The 24,847-nt window shown below is 46.3% G+C and overlaps 1 protein-coding gene across 2 annotated transcripts in view; it reads left to right on the top strand.

Moving 5' to 3' along the window:
• The first annotated feature begins 1,864 nt into the window (after window positions 1-1,864).
• The window catches only part of LOC121556175 (neuronal acetylcholine receptor subunit alpha-2), a 43,338-nt gene continuing 20,355 nt past the window's right edge, over window positions 1,865-24,847 (top strand). For both annotated transcript variants that reach the window (XM_041870071.2, XM_041870070.2), the window contains exons 1-4: window positions 1,865-2,357; window positions 5,557-5,708; window positions 9,239-9,283; window positions 12,920-13,029. In XM_041870071.2, the coding sequence (XP_041726005.2) occupies window positions 2,291-2,357; window positions 5,557-5,708; window positions 9,239-9,283; window positions 12,920-13,029 (374 nt within the window). In that variant the 5' untranslated portion in view covers window positions 1,865-2,290. The remainder of the gene's footprint in view (window positions 2,358-5,556; window positions 5,709-9,238; window positions 9,284-12,919; window positions 13,030-24,847) is intronic.

Here is a 24,847-nt window from a genome sequence, read left to right as displayed (position 1 = left end):
TAAGATCTTACCTTCCTCATAACTGTAAAATACATATTTGTATGTTTAATGTTAGAGAAAATGTGCATATTTAAAAGGTCTCTCTTGATCAAAACATCTGCCTCCTTCGCTGTGAACGTCTCACTGAGCTCTAGCCTGGCTTCCTGAACTCGTTCCTGAACTCGCCTTTCATCTCATATTAAAATTGTCAATCTGTGACAAACAGAAAGTGTTTTTTGTTTCAAATCTATGAATTATTTTTAGATTAATGGCTATAAATTGATGCTACTGTGGTGAAAACACTCTCTCCTGTTGCGCTACAATGTAAGGATTGCAGGCATGTGCTTTGTCAGTTGCTGTGACACAGGGTTCAGCCAGGAGTCGATGGACAGTCAGAAGAGTAAATGAAATGGTAGGAGGGACATCCCAACGTCAAGTGGTTTCAGATTTCACATCCTACATCACACAGGGGCTCAGAAAATATACTACTGTGTCCGTGGGAACAAGGGCTATCCTTCACAGCAAGCCATTTCGATCTACGGTGTCCACAGATCGATTTATAAGCAAATATGTTGGTCAGAACCGGTACCAGAACAACGCAGGTCCCCTAAACAGGAAACTTTACATCAGTATAGGCCATATGTTTATTTTACAGTTGTTCTATTTAATCAAGATGTGAAAATAAAGTTGAATCTAAGATAGATTTTTTTGTGTGTAAAATTGTTGTTTTGTCATCCATTCATTCACCTGCTCTGCCCTCTAGCTGTGTCCAACTCTTTCACTATTTACATTTACATTTTAGTCATTTAGCAGACGCTCTTATCCAGAGCGACATACAGTTAGTGAGTCATTTAGCAGACGCTCTTATCCAGAGCGACATACAAATAGGTGCATTCACCTTATAGCCAGTGGGATAACCACTTTACAATGTTTTTTTTATTTTTTTTGGAGGGGGGATTACACTGGCCGGCTGGGGGATTACTTTATCCTATCCCAGGTATTCCTTAAAGAGGTGGGGTTTCAAATGTCTCCGGAAGGTGGTGAGTGACACCGCTGTCCTGGCGTCATGAGGGAGCTTGTTCCACCATTGGGGTGCCACTATCAGTGGTCCATGTCCATTAACTATCCAGTCATTTGGTCTAGAGACTCTGGAATAGATCACCATAACTGCATAGCTCAGCATTACACATTCAAGTAGTACTGCACAAAATAAGTACAAAACCCTCCTTTTGTATATTCACACAGAAAAAGCTCATTAACTTGTATTTAAATGACAGTTAGACCTAGTCTGCAACGACATTCTAGTAGCCTCCTGTTTTATTATTTTTTACTCATTCACACCTGTTTAATATTGACATGCCATGTCAAAGCTTTATGTAGACAGTCTCAATCTAGTCCCCCCCGTGTCCCTTACCATATGGGCAGCAGGGGAGAGAGTCAGGGAAGGGGGGGAGAGTAGATGCGGTCAGTCGGTGCCACCGTGCCTCACATTCCTTATTCCCAGAGGAGCTCGTGAGGTTTGTCCTGGTGAATCAGAAGAAAAAAAACTCTCAAACTGGAAATGACAATAGAATTGCACTTCTGGATACGTTAACCCGTCATGTAGACATGAGAATGGAGTCAAAATATTTGTATCTGCTTAGAAATGTGTTTAATAGCTGTGCATAACCTGGATAATTGTCTCCATCCGTGCATAAATGAGATGAGCGTGCATGTGAGAAAATGTGTAATTACCAACCAAAAGTCAAAACTTCGGATACTGTCGTCAAAAAATCTCGAGATATGTGAAGGAACTTCATAAAATAGCATAGGCGCCCATTTATTGACGGAGCGTTTAGGCGCGCCCCTATTTGTATTTCAGCAGCACCGCATGGGCAGCGCTCCGTTTTTACGCCTAACGCATTTGGATACATACAGCTGCTACACGGTAACAGTGGTGAGGACAGAGACGGAGAGTTGTGGAAACGACGGAGTTCAATTCATTATCATCTCTAAAGGGCACAGCACATAAAGTGGCGTTAACGTCACTCTCTCCCGCCAATGAAGCGCCTAGCATGCGATATCTGAAGCGAGGCACTTGTCCGGATTCGCCTCCTCTCAGACGCGAAGATGACACAGGACGAGAGGGCATTTCAACAACTGACACGGAAGCCGACTTCTCCCCACGTCACCATTGCTTCAAGATAACCTTTCCGGAGAGGATATCGTCATATAACGACGTCAATGGTTTTTGAGAGAAGAGAGAAGTAGATCTAAACTAGATGCTTTTCAGGGAAGTATAAAGACAGACAGAAAGTCACTGGGGTGAAATATGGAACGTGGATTATTCAACCACCTGTTCTCAGCGAGGACCACTGCGCTCTGTGGTTTCTTCTTATGTGAGTCAAGTCAATTCCTTTTATTATTTATTTTGCCTTGGACTTATCTCCTGACATACCCTAATAAGGCGAGTTTAAACAAAATATGAGAGAAAAGGGGATTTCTTTATGTATATATTTTTTTTTTTACCAAGGTGTGTGAATGCCGTTGCTATGCCATTTATGATCCAGCCATATAGACCTACCATATCAGTTCATTCATTGACAATTTTCCTACATCGATTTCACCAAATGATCTACCATAATCAGAAATGACCGACCATGTTCTGTGTTTCCATCATCTGTGTTCTGTGGTTCCATGTTCTGTGTTCTGTGGTTCCGTGTTCTGTGGTTCCGTGTTCTGTGGTTCCATCATTCTAAACTAATTGGACTTCTCCCGCCTTTTCAATCATTTCCTCGACGTACTCGTCCCGTTCTCTTTACTTTCTAAATACCCTGAGCTGAGCACTCTACTCCACTCTGATTTCTCATTCATTAAATTGCTTATTTCTCATTAAAAGCTCCGGGCTACACTACAGTTTAATACCTCCACATAACTCTAAATGCGGCAGCGGCAGCCACATGGACGAGAGTTGTGCAGTTGGCCACTGTGGTTTATGCACTTCCAAGTGGAATAGAAAGGATTTTAAGACAAAATTCTCCCAAGAGCACGCTTAGCCCGAGAAGTTGATGACTCGTTCAGAGGGAGCCACTCTAGGGTACTCTCTGAAACACCACACGTGAACTGCCCAGGGGCTACACAAGATGCCAAAGATCCCAGCGCTGGGCATGGACCGGAGGTGTCATCTCTTCTTTTCTCACTCCACTGACAGGAGGGGCTTTGATCTGCGGTGCACGAGGGCTTTTTTTCCAACCCGGCGCATCTGGTCTCGGATAGTCTCTGCTGCGTGCTGGTTTTACTCCAGACTGGAGGACAGATGCGCGGTCCGCTGCCGAGCTTCAAATACGCGCATAATTGAAGTGTGATGTGACGCAAAGAAGATGCCTTGCCAGAATTAGAACACGTGCATCATTTCATTATGGGATCAATATTGTTATTTCACTATTATTTCATTATAAATTAGTAGACTGTGGTATACCAAAATATATTTTTGCAACGTATCCTATCTACAGGTTACATAAATAGTGTCATAGCAGTTTGAACACATTCATGATCTCCAACCTACCTCAGCTAGGTAATTTGTTCATAAGGCCATGAATCACTTTAATAGACTCTAGTGTATTACATTCAGCCCACCTTCACTATTAGATCTTTGAATTGCCACAATCTCCCTTCAATGCCATTTAGTCCTTCTCCATCTAAACTCTCCTGGTTCCTGCCTTCCTCCACTGACCTGGTTTGACTGACTGACTGACTTGGCAGGCTGACTGGCATGCTGGCTGTTTTGCCAACTGGCTGGTTTGCTGGCTGGCTCTCTGGCTGACTGACTGACTGACTGACTGACTGGCTGATTGGTTAACTGGCTGGCTTGCTAGCTTTGGCTGGCTGACTGACTGACTGGCTGTTTGGCTGGCTGACTGGTCCTGATTTGCTGTCTCGCAGGCTGGTTGGCCCTGGCCTTCTTCCACTGGCCGGCTGGCTGGTTTTCTGACTCGCTAACTGGCTGGCTGACTGACTGACTGGCTGACTGACTGACAGACTGGGTGTGTGGCTGGTTGGCTTTCTCGTTGGCTGGCTGGTTTGCTGGCTGGCTGGGTGGTTGACTGGTTGGCTGGCTGGTTGGCTCGGTGGCTGGCTGGTTGGCTGGTTGGCTCGGTGGCTGGCTGGTTGGCTGGTTGGCTGGTTGGCTCGGTGGCTGGCTGGTTGGCTGGTTGGCTCGGTGGCTGGCTGGTTGACTGGTTGGCTGGATGGTTGTCTGGTTGGTTGACTGGTTGGCTGTCTGGTTGGCCTACTTTAGACGAGGCAATAATAATGACATGCCTTTGTGGTCCTGAGGACGATGACTCACAGGTTGGTAATGGTGGTGATACGCAAGCACGCACACACGCGCACACACACACACACGCACGCACACACACACACACACACTGGTGCAAGTGACAAGTGACTTTTCCGGTGTAATATGATGGACATTTTGTCAAACATACATATCAACACCTTTCAAAATATTCACCATGCACCTACGAACATGAGAGCACAACATTATGATCCAAAAAGGAGAAACTCAGTCAGGGAAAAGGAGAAACTCAGTCAGGGAAAAGGAGAAACTCAGTCAGGGAAAAGGAGAAACTCAGTCAGGGAAAAGGAGAAACTCAGTCAGGGAAAAGGAGAAACTCAGTCAGGGAAAAGGAGAAACTCAGTCAGGGAAAAGGAGAAACTCAGTCAGGGAAAAGGAGAAACTCAGTCAGGGAAAAGGAGAAACTCAGTCAGGGAAAAGGAGAAACTCAGTCAGGGAAAGTGTTTGGACCATTTATTTTAAAGCTGACTGCTAATATATGTCTCGCTCAGTCAGGTGTCACGCAGTAACCAATCAGGTGTCACGCAGTAACCAGTCAGGTGTCACGCAGTAACCAATCAGGTGTCACGCAGTAACCTGTCAGGTGTCACGCAGTAACCAATCAGGTGTCACGCAGTACGTCAGGTCATGAGGATATTCATTCACATATAGTTCACATTGAACTGAAAACAGAACAGAAATGGTTTATGTTTTGGTGTCAGTGTCATCCTAAATGACAGCTTACTGGCAGCTCAACAATAGGTTGTGTTTGTATGAGGTTTGCCCCACGACACCTTCTGACAGACGGATGGATTAGCTCATAGCTCAGCCCCTCGATGTGTCCCAGGTGGTACTCCATCTTCACCAGAGCCCTATGGGAATCACACTATATAGGGAACAGGGTGCCATTTGGGGAACATACCCTACTCTGTTAGCTGCTGGAAGTAATGATGTGTGTAATTGACTGTGATTAGGTTGATGAAGGGACCAATGGTAATCCCTTAGGGAGAGGTGGGGTGGGGGAGAGAGAGAGGAGGAGTTTCTTCTTGTGTTTTCTGTTTTAGTTTTTTACTCCAACCTCCAATGGGCCAGACTAAACCGGCCCGTACGTTACCCACCCCTACTCTATACATTATACAAGACAAGCCCCTCAGACCACAACATTCTGTCATTTTAATATGTATATGCATAATTCTACCTATGTCTGGGATAAAACAACAGGTTTGTTATAGAACTCTTGTGTCTCTTGTGGTCCCTGTAAGTTTTCTGTCATGAGAAGACCCACTCGCACGCGGAGGATGAGCTGTTCAAGAAGCTCTTCATCGGGTACAACAAGTGGTCCAGACCCGTGCCCAACATCTCAGACGTCGTCATCGTCAAGTTTGGCCTCTCCATAGCACAGCTCATCGATGTGGTAAGTTATGTAATAATAATAATAATAATAATAATAATAATAATAAATAATAATAATAATCTATGCCATTTAACAGACACTTTCATCCAAAGTGAATAAGGGCGTGTATACATTTTCGTATGGGTGGGCAGAGTGGGAACTGAACCCAAGCGCCATGCTCTACCAGTCCAAATGAACCTCACAGGATTGCAGCAGTGTTGACTGACAAGCTTGTTACAGAAAATCTGAATTTATGTCAATTATATTCATTGAAAATTCTCACATTGTTCCCCAATGAGCTTATCTTTGGGAATAAGTGGTTAGTTAAGTGTATTGGAAAGACCTGTTTATGAAATTGCAAAACAGGTGTTACTAAATGAACTCTCGCAGCAAACTGAAACAAATCCTACAATCTCCATCAGTCCCCCACAGGGGCTTTGAAGCAGAATAAAGGTGTGAAAAACAACCTTATCAAACGATCCTTCGGTCAATAACTACAGAGAAGTATTTCACACAAGCACGGCCACAATTTAAATTGAGAGTGGCAGGGGTTTTGAATACACTGTACATTGTTACACAAACTTTCTCTCACACTCACCATCTCTCGTTCTCTCTGTCTCTCTTCCTCTGTCTCTAGTTCTCTCGTTCTCTCCGTCTCTCGTTCTCTCCGTCTCTCGTTCTCTCCGTCTCTCGTTCTCTCCGTCTCTCGTTCTCTCCGTCTCTCGTTCTCTCCGTCTCTCGTTCTCTCCGTCTCTCGTTCTCTCCGTCTCTCGCTTCTCTCCGCTCTCTCGTTCTCTCCGTCTCTCGTTCTCTCCGCTCTCTCGTTCTCTCCGTCTCTCGTTCTTCTCCGTCTCTCGTTCTCTCCGTCTCTCGTTCTCTCCGCTCTCTCGTTCTCTCCGTCTCTCGTTCTCTCCGTCTCTCGTTCTCTCCGTCTCTCGTTCTCTCCGTCTCTAGTTCTCTCCGTCTCTCGTTCTCTCTGTCTCTCTTCCTCTGTCTCTAGTTCTCTCTGTCTCTCCGTCTCTCGTTCTCTCCGTCTCTCGTTCTCTCCGTCTCTCGTTCTCTCCGTCTCTCGTTCTCTCCGTCTCTCGTTCTCTCCGTCTCTCGTTCTCTCCGTCTCTCGTTCTCTCCGTCTCTCGTTCTCTCCGTCTCTAGTTCTCTCCGTCTCTAGTTCTCTCCGTCTCTCGTTCTCTCCGTCTCTCGTTCTCTCCGTCTCTCGTTCTCTCGTTCTCTCCGTCTCTCGTTCTCTCCGTCTCTCGTTCTCTCCGTCTCTCGTTCTCTCCGTCTCTCGTTCTCTCCGTCTCTCGTTCTCTCCGTCTCTCGTTCTCTCCGTCTCTCGTTCTCTCCGTCTCTCGTTCTCTCCGTCTCTCGTTCTCTCCGTCTCTAGTTCTCTCCGTCTCTCGTTCTCTCCGTCTCTCGTTCTCTCCGTCTCTAGTTCTCTCCGTCTCTCTGTCTGTCTGTCTCTAGTTCTCTCCGTCTCTAGTTCTCTCCGTCTCTAGTTCTCTCCGTCTCTCGTTCTCTCCGTCTCTCGTTCTCTCCGTCTCTCGTTCTCTCCGTCTCTAGTTCTCTCCGTCTCTCGTTCTCTCCGTCTCTCGTTCTCTCCGTCTCTCCGTCTAGTTCTCGCCATCTCTCTGTCTGTCTGTCTCTAGTTCTCTCCGTCTCTAGTTCTCTCCGTCTCTAGTTCTCTCCGTCTCTAGTTCTCTCCGTCTCTAGTTCTCTCCGTCTCTAGTTCTCTCCGTCTCTAGTTCTCTCCGTCTCTAGTTCTCTCCGTCTCTCGTTCTCTCCGTCTCTCGTTCTCTCCGTCTCTCCGTCTAGTTCTCGCCATCTCTCTGTCTGTCTGTCTCTAGTTCTCTCCGTCTCTCGTTCTCTCTGTCTCTCTTCCTCTCTTCCTCTGTTTCTAGTTCTTGTCCTCGTGCGGTCTCTCTCATTGTACATTTATAAGGTGTAAGGTTTAACAACCTTTCCTATTGAATCGTGATTCCTCTGTGAACACTGCAGCCATCTAACATTTGAAGTAACATATTTGGTATTTTGTACATAGAGCTGCAAAAACAAACCTTGATTAAAGCAGATTTAGTTGACCTATGACCTAGAGGTCTTCACAGGTCTAAAACGTTGGACCCGTTCTGAAATGGACCTGGGGCTTTCCCACCTGGACCCAATATGCATAAATAAATACAAATAACATAGAGGCCCATTTTGAACGGACCCGAAGACAACTAGACCCGTTCTGTATAGACCTGGTCGGATCCAGACCCGGTCCGATCGGATCCGAGTGAGGGAAGCAGCAGAAAAGTGACACAGTGAAGGCGGGGGAGGGGCCGTACTGTGAGGAAGTGACACGGTGAACAGGGAGGAGGGAGACGAGAGACCGCAACCAACCAAGCCGACTCCTGCTATAGTCGACTAATAGCTGTCACAGCTAGGTAATTTATCGTGAAATATGATTACGTAGTACCTGTCTTGACTGCATCAAACCGGGAGAAGCTAGGTAAGCCAGCTAACGTTGGCTAGGTAGGCTGCAGTGCCTGCGCTTTCTCATCCTACAGTCACACATAACAACAACTCCATTCAGAATATTAGATAGCAGCCTAGCTGTTGACTCTTCGTTGATGTAGCATGTCCTTCTCCTATAACTTTTAATTCCATCTTCCATTGATTAGATATCTCCTAACTTTTGCCCCACATGGAGGCTCTAAGACTGTATCCTATTGCCGCTTTGATGACTTGTGATTGGCCAACAACAAGCTGCACAGCCGCACTCCACTCTGGTGAAAAGCAAAGAGCAGCAGCATAAATGATACAAGTTCTCTCCCTCTCTATCTCTCTACTGCAGCAGTCTGTTAGGATCTGTACGGCCCTTCTGGACAAGTCAGTTAAAATGACACATACCCGTGACAATCATATCAGACCCGTGACCGCGTCTCGGATATTCAGGTACAGGTAGATCTGCAAAGACCTCTACTATGACCCCTCAGAGCAGCAGCAAAGAGAGAGAGAGAGATGGTCAGAGAGAGAGAGAGATGGTCAGAGAGAGTGAGAGATGGTCAGAGAGAGAGATAGATGGTCAGAGAGAGAGAGAGATGGTCAGAGAGTGAGTGAGAGATGGTCAGAGAGAGAGAGAGATGGTCAGAGAGAGAGAGAGATGGTCAGAGAGAGAGAGAGATGGTCAGAGAGAGAGAGAGATGGTCAGAGAGAGAGACTTTACCTCCATCAGGTGATTAAAGTGAAGATGCTGCTGGCTATGTTATGGTCCTTTCCTGATAATCACAAGAACCTCTACTGTATTCTGCTGGACTACACCCAACTAGCACTATGACTGACTGATTCATCTAATATCTCTATTTACCCCTCTCTCTCTCTCTCTCTCTCTCCCTCTCTCTCTCTCTGTCTCCCCCCCCCCTCTCTCTCTCTCTCTCTCTCTCTCTTTCTGTCTGCTTCTCTCTCTCTGTTTTTATCTTGAATTCCCTCTACCCCAGTATTTCTCTCTTTGTGTAACTTTTTTGCCGCCTCTCTATTTTTCATTCACCTCTTTTTTATTTTCCTTTGTGCAGGACGAGAAGAATCAGATGATGACGACCAACGTCTGGCTGAAGCAGGTGAGGTGTTCCAGTACATTCAGTATATATAGCATGTGTGTGACTGAGGTGTTCCAGTACATTCAGTGTATATATAGCATGTGTGTGACTGAGGTGTTCCAGTACATTCAGTATATATAGCATGTGTGTGACTGAGGTGTTCCAGTACATTCAGTATATATAGCATGTGTGTGACTGAGGTGATCCAGTACATTCAGTATATATAACATGTGTGTGACTGAGGTGTTCCAGTACATTCAGTATATATAACATGTGTATGACTGAGGTGTTCCAGTACATTCAGTATATATAACGTGTGTGACTGAGGTGTTCCAGTACATTCAGTGTATATATAGCATGTGTGTGACTGAGGTGTTCCAGTCCATTCAGTGTATATAGCATGTGTGTGACTGAGGTGTTCCAGTACATTCAGTATATCTATAGCATGTGTGTGACTGAGGTGTTCCAGTCCATTCAGTGTATATATAGCATGTGTGTGACTGAGGTGTTCCAGTCCATTCAGTATATATAGCATGTGTGTGACTGAGGTGTTCCAGTACATTCAGTGTATATATAGCATGTGTGTGACTGAGGTGTTCCAGTACATTCAGTGTATATATAGCATGTGTGTGACTGAGGTGTTCCAGTACATTCAGTATATATAGAATGTGTGTGACTGAGGTGTTCCAGTACATTCAGTATATATAGCATGTGTGTGACTGAGGTGTTCCAGTACATTCAGTATATATAGCATGTGTGTGACTGAGGTGTTCCAGTACATTCAGTATATATAACATGTGTGTGACTGAGGTGTTCCAGTACATTCAGTGTATATATAGCATGTGTGTGACTGAGGTGTTCCAGTCCATTCAGTGTATATAGCATGTGTGTGACTGAGGTGTTCCAGTACATTCAGTATATGTAACATGTGTGTGACTGAGGTGTTCCAGTACATTCAGTATATATAACATGTGTGTGACTGAGGTGTTCCAGTACATTCAGTATATCTATAGCATGTGTGTGACTGAGGTGTTCCAGTCCATTCAGTGTATATATAGCATGTGTGTGACTGAGGTGTTCCAGTACATTCAGTGTATATATAGCATGTGTGTGACTGAGGTGTTCCAGTACATTCAGTGTATATATAGCATGTGTGTGACTGAGGTGTTCCAGTACATTCAGTGTATATATAGCATATGTGTGACTGAGGTGTTCCAGTACATTCAGTGTATATATAGCATGTGTGTGACTGAGGTGTTCCAGTACATCCAGTATTTATAGCATGTGTGTGACTGAGGTGTTCCAGTACATTCAGTATATATACAGTGGGGAAAAAAGGTATTTAGTCAGCCACCAATTGTGCAAGTTCTCCCACTTAAAAAGATGAGAGAGGCCTGTAATTTTCATCATAGGTACACGTCAACTATGACAGACAAATTGAGAATTTTTTTCTCCAGAAAATCACATTGTAGGATTTTTTATGAATTTATTTGCAAATTATGGTGGAAAATAAGTATTTGGTCACCTACAAACAAGCAAGATTTCCGGCTCTCACAGACCTGTAACAACTTCTTTAAGAGGCTCCTCTGTCCTCCACTCGTTACCTGTATTAATGGCACCTGTTTGAACTTGTTATCAGTATAAAAGACACCTGTCCACAACCTCAAACAGTCACACTCCAAACTCCACTATGGCCAAGACCAAAGAGCTGTCAAAGGACACCAGAAACAAAATTGTAGACCTGCACCAGGCTGGGAAGACTGAATCTGCAATAGGTAAGCAGCTTGGTTTGAAGAAATCAACTGTGGGAGCAATTATTAGGAAATGGAAGACATACAAGACCACTGATAATCTCCCTCGATCTGGGGCTCCACGCAAGATCTCACCCTGTGGGGTCAAAATGATCACAAGAACGGTGAGCAAAAATCCCAGAACCACATGGGGGGACCTAGTGAATGACCTGCAGAGAGCTGGGACCAAAGTAACAAAGCCTACCATCAGAAACACACTACGCCGCCAGGGACTCAAATCCTGCAGTGCCAGGCGTGTCCCCCTGCTTAAGCCAGTACATGTCCAGGCCCGTCTGAAGTTTGCTAGAGTGCATTTGGATGATCCAGAAGAGGATTGGGAGAACGTCATATGGTCAGATGAAACCAAAATATAACTTTTTGGTAAAAACTCAACTTGTCGTGTTTGGAGGACAAAGAATGCTGAGTTGCATCCAAAGAACACCATACCTACTGTGAAGCATGGTGGTGGTAACATCATGCGTTGGGGCTGTTTTTCTGCAAAGGGACCAGGACGACTGATCCGTGTAAAGGAAAGAATGAATGGGGCCATGTATCGTGAGATTTTGAGTGAAAACCTCCTTCCATCAGCAAGGGCATTGAAGATGAAACGTGGCTGGGTCTTTCAGCATGACAATGATCCCAAACACACCGCCTGGGCAACGAAGGAGTGGCTTCGTAAGAAGCATTTCAAGGTCCTGGAGTGGCCTAGCCAGTCTCCAGATCTCAACCCCATAGAAAATCTTTGGAGGGAGTTGAAAGTCCGTGTTGCCCAGCGACAGCCCCAAAACATCACTGCTCTAGAGGAGATCTGCATGGAGGAATGGGCAAAAATACCAGCAACAGTGTGTGAAAACCTTGTGAAGACTTACAGAAAACGTTTGACCTGTGTCATTGCCAACAAAGGGTATATAACAAAGTATTGAGAAACTTTTGTTATTGACCAAATACTTATTTTCCACCATAATTTGCAAATACATTCATTAACAATCCTACAATGTGATTTTCTGGATTTTTCTTTGTCATTTTGTCTGTCATAGTTGACATGTACCTATGATGAAAATTACAGGCCTCTCTCATTTTTTAAGTGGGAGAACTTGCACAATTGGTGGCTGACTAAATACTTTTTTCCCCCACTGTAACATGTGTGACTGAGGTGTTCCAGTCCATTCAGTATATATAGCATGTGTGTGACTGAGGTGTTCCAGTACATTCAGTATATAACATGTGTGTGACTGAGGTGTTCCAGTACATTCAGTATATAGCATGTGTGTGACTGAGGTGTTCCAGTACATTCAGTGTATATATAGCATGTGTGTGACTGAGGTGTTCCAGTACATTCAGTGTATATATAGCATGTATGTGACTGAGGTGTTCCAGTACATTCAGTGTATATATAGCATGTGTGTGACTGAGGTGTTCCAGTACATTCAGTGTATATATAGCATGTGTGTGACTGAGGTGTTCCAGTACATTCAGTATATATAACATGTGTGTGACTGAGGTGTTCCAGTACATTCAGTGTATATATAGCATGTGTGTGACTGAGGTGTTCCAGTACATTCAGTGTATATAACATGTGTGTGACTGAGGTGTTCCAGTACATTCAGTGTATATATAGCATGTGTGTGACTGAGGTGTTCCAGTACATTCAGTGTATATATAGCATGTGTGTGACTGAGGTGTTCCAGTACATTCAGTGTATATATAGCATGTGTGCGACTGTTTCAATGTGAATAAATGATGGTAATTAGTTTAAGGATTAATAGGCCTGTAATGGCTCTTTCTGATCACACCTGGGGCACTGAACGACCTCTCGTCTCCTTGTTTGTGTGTCTCCGTGTGTGCGTGTGTGTTGTTCCCCACTCAGGAGTGGAATGACTACAAGCTACGCTGGAGGCCTTCTGACTACGACAACGTGACGTCCATCAGAGTCCCGTCAGAACTAATCTGGGTCCCAGACATCGTCCTCTACAATAAGTGAGTGACAGCAGACTGTTTGTCCAAAACTGTTGTTGTAATGTAACGTCAAGGTCGAGTTCAGTAAACTCCACGTCCAGACCTATTTAAATGGTTACGTGGCGCCATCTACTGGGTTCCCGAGTACATTAATCAGGAAGGGTTTCTCAGGAGGTATTTCCCACTACAGTGAGCTGATGACTGTGATCCATTTTACATGTTCTAGAGCACCAATGATGATTACCTAGATGACATTTTTCTGTCCAACAGTGAGGCATGAGTCTATTTACCTGTTGTTGTTAGGGTTTGACTGTCCAACAGTGAGGCATGAGTCTATTTACCTGTTGTTGTTAGGGTTTGACTGTCCAACAGTGAGGCATGAGTCTATTTACCTGTTGTTGTTAGGGTTTGACTGTCCAACAGTGAGGCATGAGTCTATTTACCTGTTGTTGTTAGGGTTTGACTGTCCAACAGTGAGGCATGAGTCTATTTACCTGTTGTTGTTAGGGTTTGACTGTCCAACAGTGAGGCATGAGTCTATTTACCTGTTGTTGTTAGGGTTTGACTGTCCAACAGTGAGGCATGAGTCTATTTACCTGTTGTTGTTAGGGTTTGACTGTCCAACAGTGAGGCATGAGTCTATTTACCTGTTGTTGTTAGGGTTTGACTGTCCAACAGTGAGGCATGAGTCTATTTACCTGTTGTTTTAGGGTTTGACTGTCCAACAGTGAGGCATGAGTCTATTTACCTGTTGTTGTTAGGGTTTGACTGTCCAACAGTGAGGCATGAGTCTATTTACCTGTTGTTGTTAGGGTTTGACTGTCCAACAGTGAGGCATGAGTCTATTTACCTGTTGTTGTTAGGGTTTGACTGTCCAACAGTGAGGCATGAGTCTATTTACCTGTTGTTGTTAGGGTTTGACTGTCCAACAGTGAGGCATGAGTCTATTTACCTGTTGTTGTTAGGGTTTGACTGTCCAACAGTGAGGCATGAGTCTATTTACCTGTTGTTGTTAGGGTTTGACTGTCCAACAGTGAGGCATGAGTCTATTTACCTGTTGTTGTTAGGGTTTGACTGTCCAACAGTGAGGCATGAGTCTATTTACCTGTTGTTGTTAGGGTTTGACTGTCCAACAGTGAGGCATGAGTCTATTTACCTGTTGTTGTTAGGGTTTGACTGTCCAACAGTGAGGCATGAGTCTATTTACCTGTTGTTGTTAGGGTTTGACTGTCCAACAGTGAGGCATGAGTCTATTTACCTGTTGTTGTTAGGGTTTGACTGTCCAACAGTGAGGCATGAGTCTATTTACCTGTTGTTGTTAGGGTTTGACTGTCCAACAGTGAGGCATGAGTCTATTTACCTGTTGTTGTTAGGGTTTGACTGTCCAACAGTGAGGCATGAGTCTATTTACCTGTTGTTGTTAGGGTTTGACTGTCCAACAGTGAGGCATGAGTCTATTTACCTGTTGTTGTTAGGGTTTGACTGTCCAACAGTGAGGCATGATTCTATTTACCTGTTGTTGTTAGGGTTTGACTGTCCAACAGTGAGGCATGAGTCTATTTACCTGTTGTTGTTAGGGTTTGACTGTCCAACAGTGAGGTATGAGTCTATTTACCTGTTGTTGTTAGGGTTTGACTGTCCAACAGTGAGGCATGATTCTATTTACCTGTTGTTGTTAGGGTTTGACTGTCCAACAGTGAGGCATGAGTCTATTTACCTGTTGTTGTTAGGGTTTGACTGTCCAACAGTGAGGCATGAGTCTATTTACCTGTTGTTGTTAGGGTTTGACTGTCCAACAGTGAGGCATGAGTCTATTTACCTGTTGTTGTTAGGGTTTGACTGTCCAACAGTGAGGCATGAGTCTATTTACCTGTTGTTGTTAGGGTTTGACTGTCCAACAGTGAGGCATGAGTCTATTTACCTGTTGTTGTTAGGGTTTGACTGTCCAACAGTGAGGCATGAGTCTATTTACCTGTTGTTGTTAGGGTTTGACTGTCCAACAGTGAGGCATGAGTCTATTTACCTGTTGTTGTTAGGGTTTGACTGATTGAACAGCAGCTGTAGACCTACTCTTGATAAAGCTCTCATCTTAAAACACCCATCCCATCCCCAGTAATATACTGTCATGTTATCCTGCTCCTAGCCCTCCCCAGTAATATACTGTCATGTTATCCTGCTCCTAGCCCTCCCCAGTAATATACTGCCATGTTGTCCTGATCCTAGCCCTCCCCTGTAATATACTGCCATGTTATCCTGATCCTAGCCCTCCCCTGTAATATACTGCCATGTTACCATGATCCTAGCCCTCCCCAGTAATATACTGCCATGTTATCCTGATCCTAGCCCTCCCCATTAAGATACTGCCATGATATCCTGATCCTAGCCCTCCCCTGTGATATACTGCCATGTTATCCTGATCCTAGCCCTCCCCAGTAATATACTGCCATGTTATCCTGATCCTAGCCCTCCCCAGTAATATACTGCCATGTTATCCTGATCCTAGCCCTCCCCAGTAATATACTGCCATGTTATCCTGATCCTAGCCCTCCCCTGTAATATACTGCCATGTTATCCTGATCCTAGCCCTCCCCATTAAGATACTGCATGTTATCCTGATCCTAGCCATCCCTAGGAATATACTGCCATGTTATCCTGATCCTAGCCCTCTCCAGTAATATACTGCCATGTTATCCTGATCCTAGCCATCCCCAGTAATATACTCCCATGTTATCCTGATCCTAGCCCTCCCCATTAAGATACTGCATGTTATCCTGATCCTAGCCATCCCCAGGAATATACTGCCATGTTATCCTGATCCTAGCCCTCCCCAGTAATATACTGCCATGTTATCCTGATCCTAGCCCTCCCCAGTAATATACTGCCATGTTACCCTGCTCCTAGCCCTCCCCAGTAATATACTGCCATGTTACCCTGCTCCTAGCCCTCCCCAGTAATATACTGCCATGTTACCCTGCTCCTAGCCCTCCCCAGTAATATACTGCCATGTTATCCTGATCCTAGCCATCCCCAGTAATATACTCCCATGTTATCCTGATCCTAGCCCTCCCCATTAAGATACTGCATGTTATCCTGATCCTAGCCATCCCCAGGAATATACTGCCATGTTATCCTGATCCTAGCCATCCCCAGCAATATACTGCCATGTTATCCTGATCCTAGCCCTCCCCAGTAATATACTGCCATGTTACCCTGCTCCTAGCCCTCCCCAGTAATATACTGCCATGTTACCCTGCTCCTAGCCCTCCCCAGTAATATACTGCCATGTTACCCTGATCCTAGCCCTCCCCAGTAATATACTGCCATGTTACCCTGCTCCTAGCCCTCCCCAGTAATATACTGCCATGTTACCCTGCTCCCTGCCCTCCCCAGTAATATACTGCCATGTTACCCTGCTCCTAGCCCTCCCCAGTAATATACTGCCATGTTATCCTGATCCTAGCCCTCCCCAGGAATATACTGCCATGTTACCCTGCTCCTAGCCCTCCCCTTTAATATACTACCATGTTATCCTGATCCTAGCCCTCCCCTGTAATATACTGCCATGATACCCTGCTCCTAGCCCTCCCCAGGAATATACTGCCATGTTATCATGATCCTAGCCCTCCCCAGGAATATACTGCCATGTTATCCTGATCCTAGCCCTCCCCAGGAATATACTGCCATGTTATCATGATCCTAGCCCTCCCCAGGAATATACTGCCATGTTATCCTGATCCTAGCCCTCCCCTGTAATATACTGCCATGTTATCCTGATCCTAGCCCTCCCCTGTAATATACTGCCATGTTATCCTGATCCTAGCCCTCCCCTGTAATATACTGGCATGTTATCCTGATCCTAGCCCTCCCCTGTAATATACTGCCATGTTATCCTGATCCTAGCCCTCCCCTGTAATATACTGCCATGTTATCATGATCCTAGCCCCCCCCAGTAATATACTGCCATGTTATCATGATCCTAGCCACCCCCAGTAATATACTGCCATGTTATCATGATCCTAGCCCTCCCCTGTAATATACTGCCATGTTATCCTGATCCTAGCCCTCCCCTGTAATATACTGCCATGTTATCCTGATCCTAGCCCTCCCCTGTAATATACTGCCATGTTATCCTGATCCTAGCCCTCCCCTGTAATATACTGCCATGTTATCCTGATCCTAGCCCTCCCCTGTAATATACTGCCATGTTATCCTGATCCTAGCCCTCCCCAGTAATATACTGCCATGTTATCCTGATCCTAGCCCTCCCCTGTAATATACTGCCATGTTATCCTGATCCTAGCCCTCCCCTGTAATATACTGCCATGTTATCATGATCCTAGCCCTCCCCAGGAATATACTGCCATGTTATCCTGATCCTAGCCTTCCCCTGTAATATACTGCCGTGTTACCCTGCTCCTAACCCTCCCCAGTAATATACTGCCATATTACCCTGCTCCTAGCCCTCCCCAGTAGTATACTGCCAAGTTACCCTGCTCTTAGCCCTCCCCAGTAATATACTGCCATGTTACCCTGCTCCTAGCCCTCCCCAGTAATATACTGCCATGTCATCCTGATCCTAGCCCTCCCCTGTAATATACTGCCATGTTACCCTGCTCCTAGCCCTCCCCAGGAATATACTGCCATGTTACCCTGCTCCTAGCCCTCCCCAGTAATATACTGCCATGTTATCCTGATCCTAGCCCTCCCCAGGAATATACTGCCATGTTACCCTGCCTAGCCCTCCCTAGTCCTGTCAGCCCTCCCCTGTAATATACTGCCATGATACCCTGCTCCTAGCCCTCCCCAGGAATATACTGCCATGTTATCATGATCCTAGCCCTCCCCAGGAATATACTGCCATGTTACCCTGCTCCTAGCCCTCCCCTGTAATATACTGCCATGTTATCCTGATCCTAGCCCTCCCCAGGAATATACTGCCATGTTACCCTGCTCCTAGCCCTCCCCAGTAATATACTGCCATGTTATCCTGATCCTAGCCCTCCCCAGGAATATACTGCCATGTTACCCTGCTCCTAGCCCTCCCCTTTAATATACTACCATGTTATCCTGATCCTAGCCCTCCCCTGTAATATACTGCCATGATACCCTGCTCCTAGCCCTCCCCAGGAATATACTGCCATGTTATCATGATCCTAGCCCTCCCCAGGAATATACTGCCATGTTATCCTGATCCTAGCCCTCCCCTGTAATATACTGGCATGTTGTCTTGATCCTAGCCCTCCCCTGTAATATACTGCCATGTTATCCTGATCCTAGCCTTCCCCTGTAATATACTGCCGTGTTACCCTGCTCCTAGCCCTCCCCTGTAATATACTGCCATGTTATCCTGATCCTAGCCTTCCCCAGTAGTATACTGCCAAGTTACCCTGCTCTTAGCCCTCCCCAGTAATATACTGCCATGTTACCCTGCTCCTAGCCCTCCCCAGTAATATACTGCCATGTCATCCTGATCCTAGCCCTCCCCTGTAATATACTGCCATGTTACCCTGCTCCTAGCCCTCCCCTGTAATATACTGCCATGTTACCCTGCTCCCTGCCCTCCCCAGTAATATACTGCCATGTTACCCTGCTCCCTGCCCTCCCCAGTAATATACTGCCATGTTACCCTGCTCCTAGCCCTCCCCAGTAATATACTGTCATGTTATCCTGATCCTAGCCCTCCCCGGGAATATACTGCCATGTTAACCTGATCCTAGCCCTCCCCAGGAATATACTGCCATGTAACCCTGCTCCTAGCCCTCCCCTGTAATATACTGTCATGTTACCCTGCTCCTAGCCCTCCCCAGTAATATACTGCCATGTTATCCTGATCCTAGCCCTCCCCTGTAATATACTGCCATGATACCCTGCTCCTAGCCCTCCCCTGTAATATACTGCCATGTTATCATGATCCTAGCCCTCCCCAGGAATATACTGTCATGTTATCCTGCTCCTAGCCCTCCCCTGTAATATACTGCCATGTTATCCTGATCCTAGCCTTCCCCTGTAATATACTGCCGTGTTACCCTGCTCCTAACCCTCCCCAGTAGTATACTGCCAAGTTACCCTGCTCTTAGCCCTCCCCAGTAATATACTGCCATGTTACCCTGCTTCTAGCCCTCCCCAGTAATATACTGCCATGTCATCCTGATCCGAGCCCTCCCCTGTAATATACTGCCATGTTACCCTGCTCCTAGCCCTCCCCTGTAATATACTGCCATGTTACCCTGCTCCCTGCCCTCCCCAGTAATATACTGCCATGTTACCCTGCTCCCTGCCCTCCCCAGTAATATACTGCCATGTTACCCTGCTCCTAGCCCTCCCCAGTAATATACTGTCATGTTATCCTGATCCTAGCCCTCCCCGGGAATATACTGCCATGTTTCCCTGATCCTAGCCCTCCCCTGTAATATACCGCCATGTTATCCTGATCCTAGCCCTCCCCTGTAATATACCGCCATGTTATCCTGATCCTAGCCCTCCCCTGTAATATACTGCCATGTTATCCTGATCCTAGCCCTCCCCTGTAATATACCGCCATGTTATCCTGATCCTAGCCCTCCCCTGTAATATACTGCCATGTTATCCTGATCCTAGCCCTCCCCTGTAATATACTGCCATGTTATCCTGATCCTAGCCCTCCCCAGTAATATACTGCCATGTTATCCTGATCCTAGCCCTCCCCAGTAATATACTGCCATGTTTCCCTGATCCTAGCCCTCCCCTGTAATATACCGCCATGTTATCCTGATCCTAGCCCTCCCCTGTAATATACCGCCATGTTATCCTGATCCTAGCCCTCCCCTGTAATATACTGCCATGTTATCCTGATCCTAGCCCTCCCCTGTAATATACTGCCATGTTATCCTGATCCTAGCCCCCCCCAGTAATATACTGCCATGTTATCCTGATCCTAGCCCTCCCCTGTAATATACTGCCATGTTATCCTGATCCTAGCCCTCCCCTGTAATATACTGCCATGTTATTCTGATCCTAGCCCTCCCCTGTAATATACTGCCATGTTATCCTGATCCTAGCCCTCCCCAGTAATATACTGCCATGTTATCCTGATCCTAGCCCTCCCCTGTAATATACTGCCATGTTATCCTGATCCTAGCCCTCCCCTGTAATATACTGCCATGTTATCCTGATCCTAGCCCTCCCCTGTAATATACTGCCATGTTATCCTGATCCTAGCCCTCCCCTGTAATATACTGCCATGTTATCCTGATCCTAGCCCTCCCCAGTAATATACTGCCATGTTATCCTGATCCTAGCCCTCCCCAGTAATATACTGCCATGTTATCCTGATCCTAGCCCTCCCCAGTAGTATACTGCCATGTTACCCTGCTCCTAGCCCTCCCCTGTAATATACTGCCATGTTATCCTGATCCTAGCCCTCCCCTGTAATATACTGCCATGTTATCCTGATCCTAGCCCTCCCCTGTAATATACTGCCATGTTATCCTGATCCTAGCCCTCCCCTGTAATATACTGCCATGTTACCCTGATCCTAGCCCTCCTAATAGTTTTCTCCTCATCTAAATGTATTCTAGTTTCACGGCTAAAAGTGTCAGATTAAACTCAGGGTATTAAATGACTGTTCCACCAAGCTCTCCTGTGAGATCATGATCAGTTAGTGAAATTAAAAAGGTTATTTAGCGGCGCGTATTAAAGCTGTGATCAGGGATTTGTAGCGCTTGAGGGGAGGAGATCAATTACAGACTGCCATATAGGAGATTGTTCCTGGAGGATGATAACTCTTTACCAAAATAATTGCTTCTAATATGTCTCGGAGTCCTGTGTGTTTTTGTATGTAAATAAAACAATTTGTGAAGTGCTGATGAGGTTCCTGTCATATTGAAATGTCAAATGTGGCCTTAACACTGATTATAGACAGTATTTGGAGGGAGCTAAGTTACATAGCAAAACATTTACTATTTACCAAATCAACACAGTTATGTATTGGCTAATCCTGATTTGCTTTTAGATTAATTTGTGAAACTATCTTTATTGTGGTTTGATTATTAATGTAATGTAATAGCTACCATAATTCACAATGTTTAACACTGTACTGTACAACCATATCTAACTACAACGGGTTGGTCAAAAAAAAAGCATTGTGATGGTTGAGAAGCGTTCTAAGAAGCAGTTTACAACGGGAAGGCCTTTGATGCAAAATAGGCTACTTGTTTTATTTTCTACCTGAGAAATCACTGTGCATCCACTGTCCCACCAGCCTGGTCAGGCAATTCTTTAACTTGATCTCCACTGTAAGAAGCATCTCAACATTATTACCCCTTCTAGCCTAACATTTAGTTTGCAACAATGTGGGATTGTACAAATGTTGCTGTCTGCCTCTCTGACCTTTGCAGCATTGTTTCAGTATTGAATAGCGATCTCCACCGGCCCATATGAACCTGTCAGGACGAGACATCCTTTTCTGCATCAGCATCATTTTTCTGGATATATACAAAAGACGTGTCAATCAAATAACACGTAAAACGAAACACACCTGGTTTGCTGTTTCTCCAGCTTCAGTTTGAAGTGATTGTGTTAGCTGTGTAGTTGGTTAACATAAGCTAGCAAGGGAGAAGCGCTGGCACGGTATCGTAGTGGGTGATATAAATAAATTGTCAGTGTTATGATTACAATAATTCCCTTTTCTGTGGCCTATAGCCTATTTCTTCTTAAATGAGCAAGATTATTGATGCGCTAAATTCAGCACCACTGACAGCACTGTCACTGTCAGCAGCAGCACTGCCCGTAGCCAAAGGAAGAAGTTTTGAAAAAATTCCCCTTTATAATAAAGCATTGCATGCAACTATAATCGCATTTGTGTTGTGGTATACAGTTGAGCAGACCGGTTTTTAGGATTTCCACACATGGGGAGGAGAGGAACAAGCCCCATGGCAGCGGCTGGCTGTGGCTCCACCACTGGAGCGGGAGTCTCCTTAACTGTGGCTAGTCGAGCAGCTGGCTGAGGAGGATGCAGACCTTGGTGTCGTGGATTGTGCACTCTGGAGTTGTCTTCATCTGCTTGGGAGCTAGGCCGCTCTGGGGAGCAGAAGCGGACCCGACACTCCCGTGGGGGGAGTGGCGCTCCCGACGCCCTGGCAGATACGACGTATGCTCCAGTCGGAGGGGACCTGGAGCGACGATCTGTTGAATAGCTGGGCCACCTCTGGACTTAGTGGAGGTCCTAATGGTCTCGTGGAGGTGTAGCCGGACTGACTCAGGAAGTACCAGCAATGATGGTGCTCCCGTGGCGGTAACGATGTCTCTAGCCGGGGAGGCCTAGAGCAGTGGTGGTCAGGAGAGTAGCGGTGGTACCGGTGCTCCCGCGGAGGTGACTCAGGCCGGGAGGGCCTTTCCCTCATCAGCTCCCAACTGGTGAGGGTGTGGTCACTCCCTGACCACTGAAGCAGGGCTGGTAGTCTCTTAGATGAGAGAAGTGTGTAGGGCCTCGCAACTCATTTTCCTCAGGTGCATGACGGCTTCATGTGGCGGTGTGGACTGAGGTGGGTGGTCACAGGCGTCTTATATGTCTTAGGGATGCAGGATAACTCGTCTGCATCCTGGGGCGGTTGACTGGTATGTCCTCACCCGTCTGAGTGGTCTGATCATCCTTGAGATATTTCAGCAGCATTGTAGGTCCCCAAGAACACAGTGGCCTCCATCATTCTTAAATGGAAGAAGTTTGGAACAACCAAGACTCTTCCTAGAGTTGACCGCCCGGCCAAACTGAGTAATCGGGGGAGAAGGGTCTTTGTCAGGGAGGTGACCAAGAACCCGATGGTCACTCTGACAGAAGGACAACCATCTCTGCAGCACTCCACCAATCAGGGCTTTATGGTAGAATGGCCAGACGGAAGCCACTCCTCAGTAAAAGGCACATGACAGCCCACTTGGAGTTTGCCAAAAGGCACCTAAAGGACTCTCAAACCATGAGAAACAAGATTCTCTGGTCTGATGAAACCAAGATCGAACTCTTTGGCCCGAATGCCAAGCGTCACGTCTGGAGGAAACCTGGCACCATCCCTACGGTAAAGCATGGTGGTGGCAGCACCATGCTGTGGGGATGTTTTTCAGCGGCATGGTCTGGGAAACCAGTCAGGATAGACGGAGCAAAGTACAGAGAGATCCTCAATGAAAACCTGCTCCAGAGTGCTCAGGACCTCAGACTGGGTTGAAGGTTCACCTTCCAACAGGACAACGACCCTAAGCACACAGCCAAGATAACGCAGGAGTGGCTTCGGGACAAGTCTCTGAATGTCCATGAGTGGCCCAGCCAGAGCCCGGACTTGAAACCAATCGAACATCTCTGGAGAGACCTGAAAATACCTGTGCAGCAACTCTCCCCATCCAACATGACAGAGCTTGAGAGGATCTGCAAAGAAGAATGGGAGAAACTCACCAAATACAGGTGTGCCAAGCTTGTAGCGCCAAAGACTCGAGGCTGTAATCGCTACCAAAGGTGCTTCAACAAAGTAAAGGGTAGTGCCCAAGGACACTAAGATAACCTAAATGACTACCGACCCACGAGCCTACCAGACGAGCTAAATTACTTTTATGCTCGCTTCGAGGCGAGTAACACTGAAAGCATCAGCTGTTCCGGATGATTGTGTGAAACACGCTCTCCGTAGCCGATGTGAGTAAGACCTTCAAACAGGTCAACATTCACAAGGCCGCAGGGCCAGACGGATTACCAGGATGTGTCCTGCGAGCATGCGCTGACCAACTGGCAAGTGTCTTCACTGACATTTTCAACCTGTCCCTGACTGAGTCTGTAATACCAACATGTTTCAAGCAGACCACCATAGTCCCTGTGCCCAAGAACACTAAGGTAACCTGCCTAAATGACTACAGAACCGTAGCACTGACATCTGTAGCCATGAAGTGCTTTGAAAGGCTGGTCATGGCTCACATCAACAGCATTGTCCCAGAAACCCTAGACCCACTCCAATTTGCATACCGCCCCAACAGATCCACAGATGACGCAATCTCTATTGCACTCCACACTGCCCTTTCCCACCTGGACAAGAGGAACACCTACGTGAGAATGCTATTCATTGACTACAGCTCAGCGTTCAACACCATAGTGCCCTCAAAGCTCATCACTAAACTAAGGACCCTGGGACTAAACACCTCCCTCTGCAACTGGATCCTGGACTTCCTGACGGGCCGCCCCCAGGTGGTAAGGGTAGGTAACAACACATCTGCCACACTGATCCTCAACACGGGGGCCCCTCAGGGGTGCGTTCTCAGTCCCGTCCTCTACTCTCTGTTCACCCATGACTGCATGGCCAAGCACGACTCCAATACCATCATTAGGTTTGCCGACGACACAACAGTGGTAGGCCTGATCACCGACAACGATGAGACAGCCTATAGGGAGGAGGTCAGAGACCTGGCCGTGTGGTGCCAGGACAACAACCTCTCCCTCAACGTGACCAAGACAAAGGAGATGATTGTGGACTACAGGAAAAAAAAGAGGACTGAGCACGCCACAGGTTGAGAGCTTCAAGTTCCTTGGTGTCCACATCACCAACGAACTATCATGGTCCAAACACACCAAGACAGTCGTGAAGAGGGCACGACAAAGCCTATTCAGATCCTCAAAATTCTACAGCTGCACCATCGAGAGCATCCTGACTGGTTGCATCACCGCCTGGTATGGCAACTGCTTGGCCTCCGACCGCAAGGCACTACAGAGGGTAGTGCGTACGGCCCAGTACATCACTGGGGCCAAGCTTCCTGCCATCCAGGACCTCTATACCAGGCGGTGTCAGAGGAAGGCCCTCAAAATTGTCAAAGACTCCAGCCACCCTAGTCATAG

The sequence above is a fragment of the Coregonus clupeaformis genome, unplaced genomic scaffold (assembly GCF_020615455.1).
Source record: "Coregonus clupeaformis isolate EN_2021a unplaced genomic scaffold, ASM2061545v1 scaf0069, whole genome shotgun sequence".
Taxonomy (NCBI): Eukaryota; Metazoa; Chordata; class Actinopteri; order Salmoniformes; family Salmonidae; genus Coregonus; species Coregonus clupeaformis.
The sequence above is the reverse complement of the archived record's forward strand: the minus strand, read 5'-3'. Positions and strand labels throughout refer to the sequence as shown.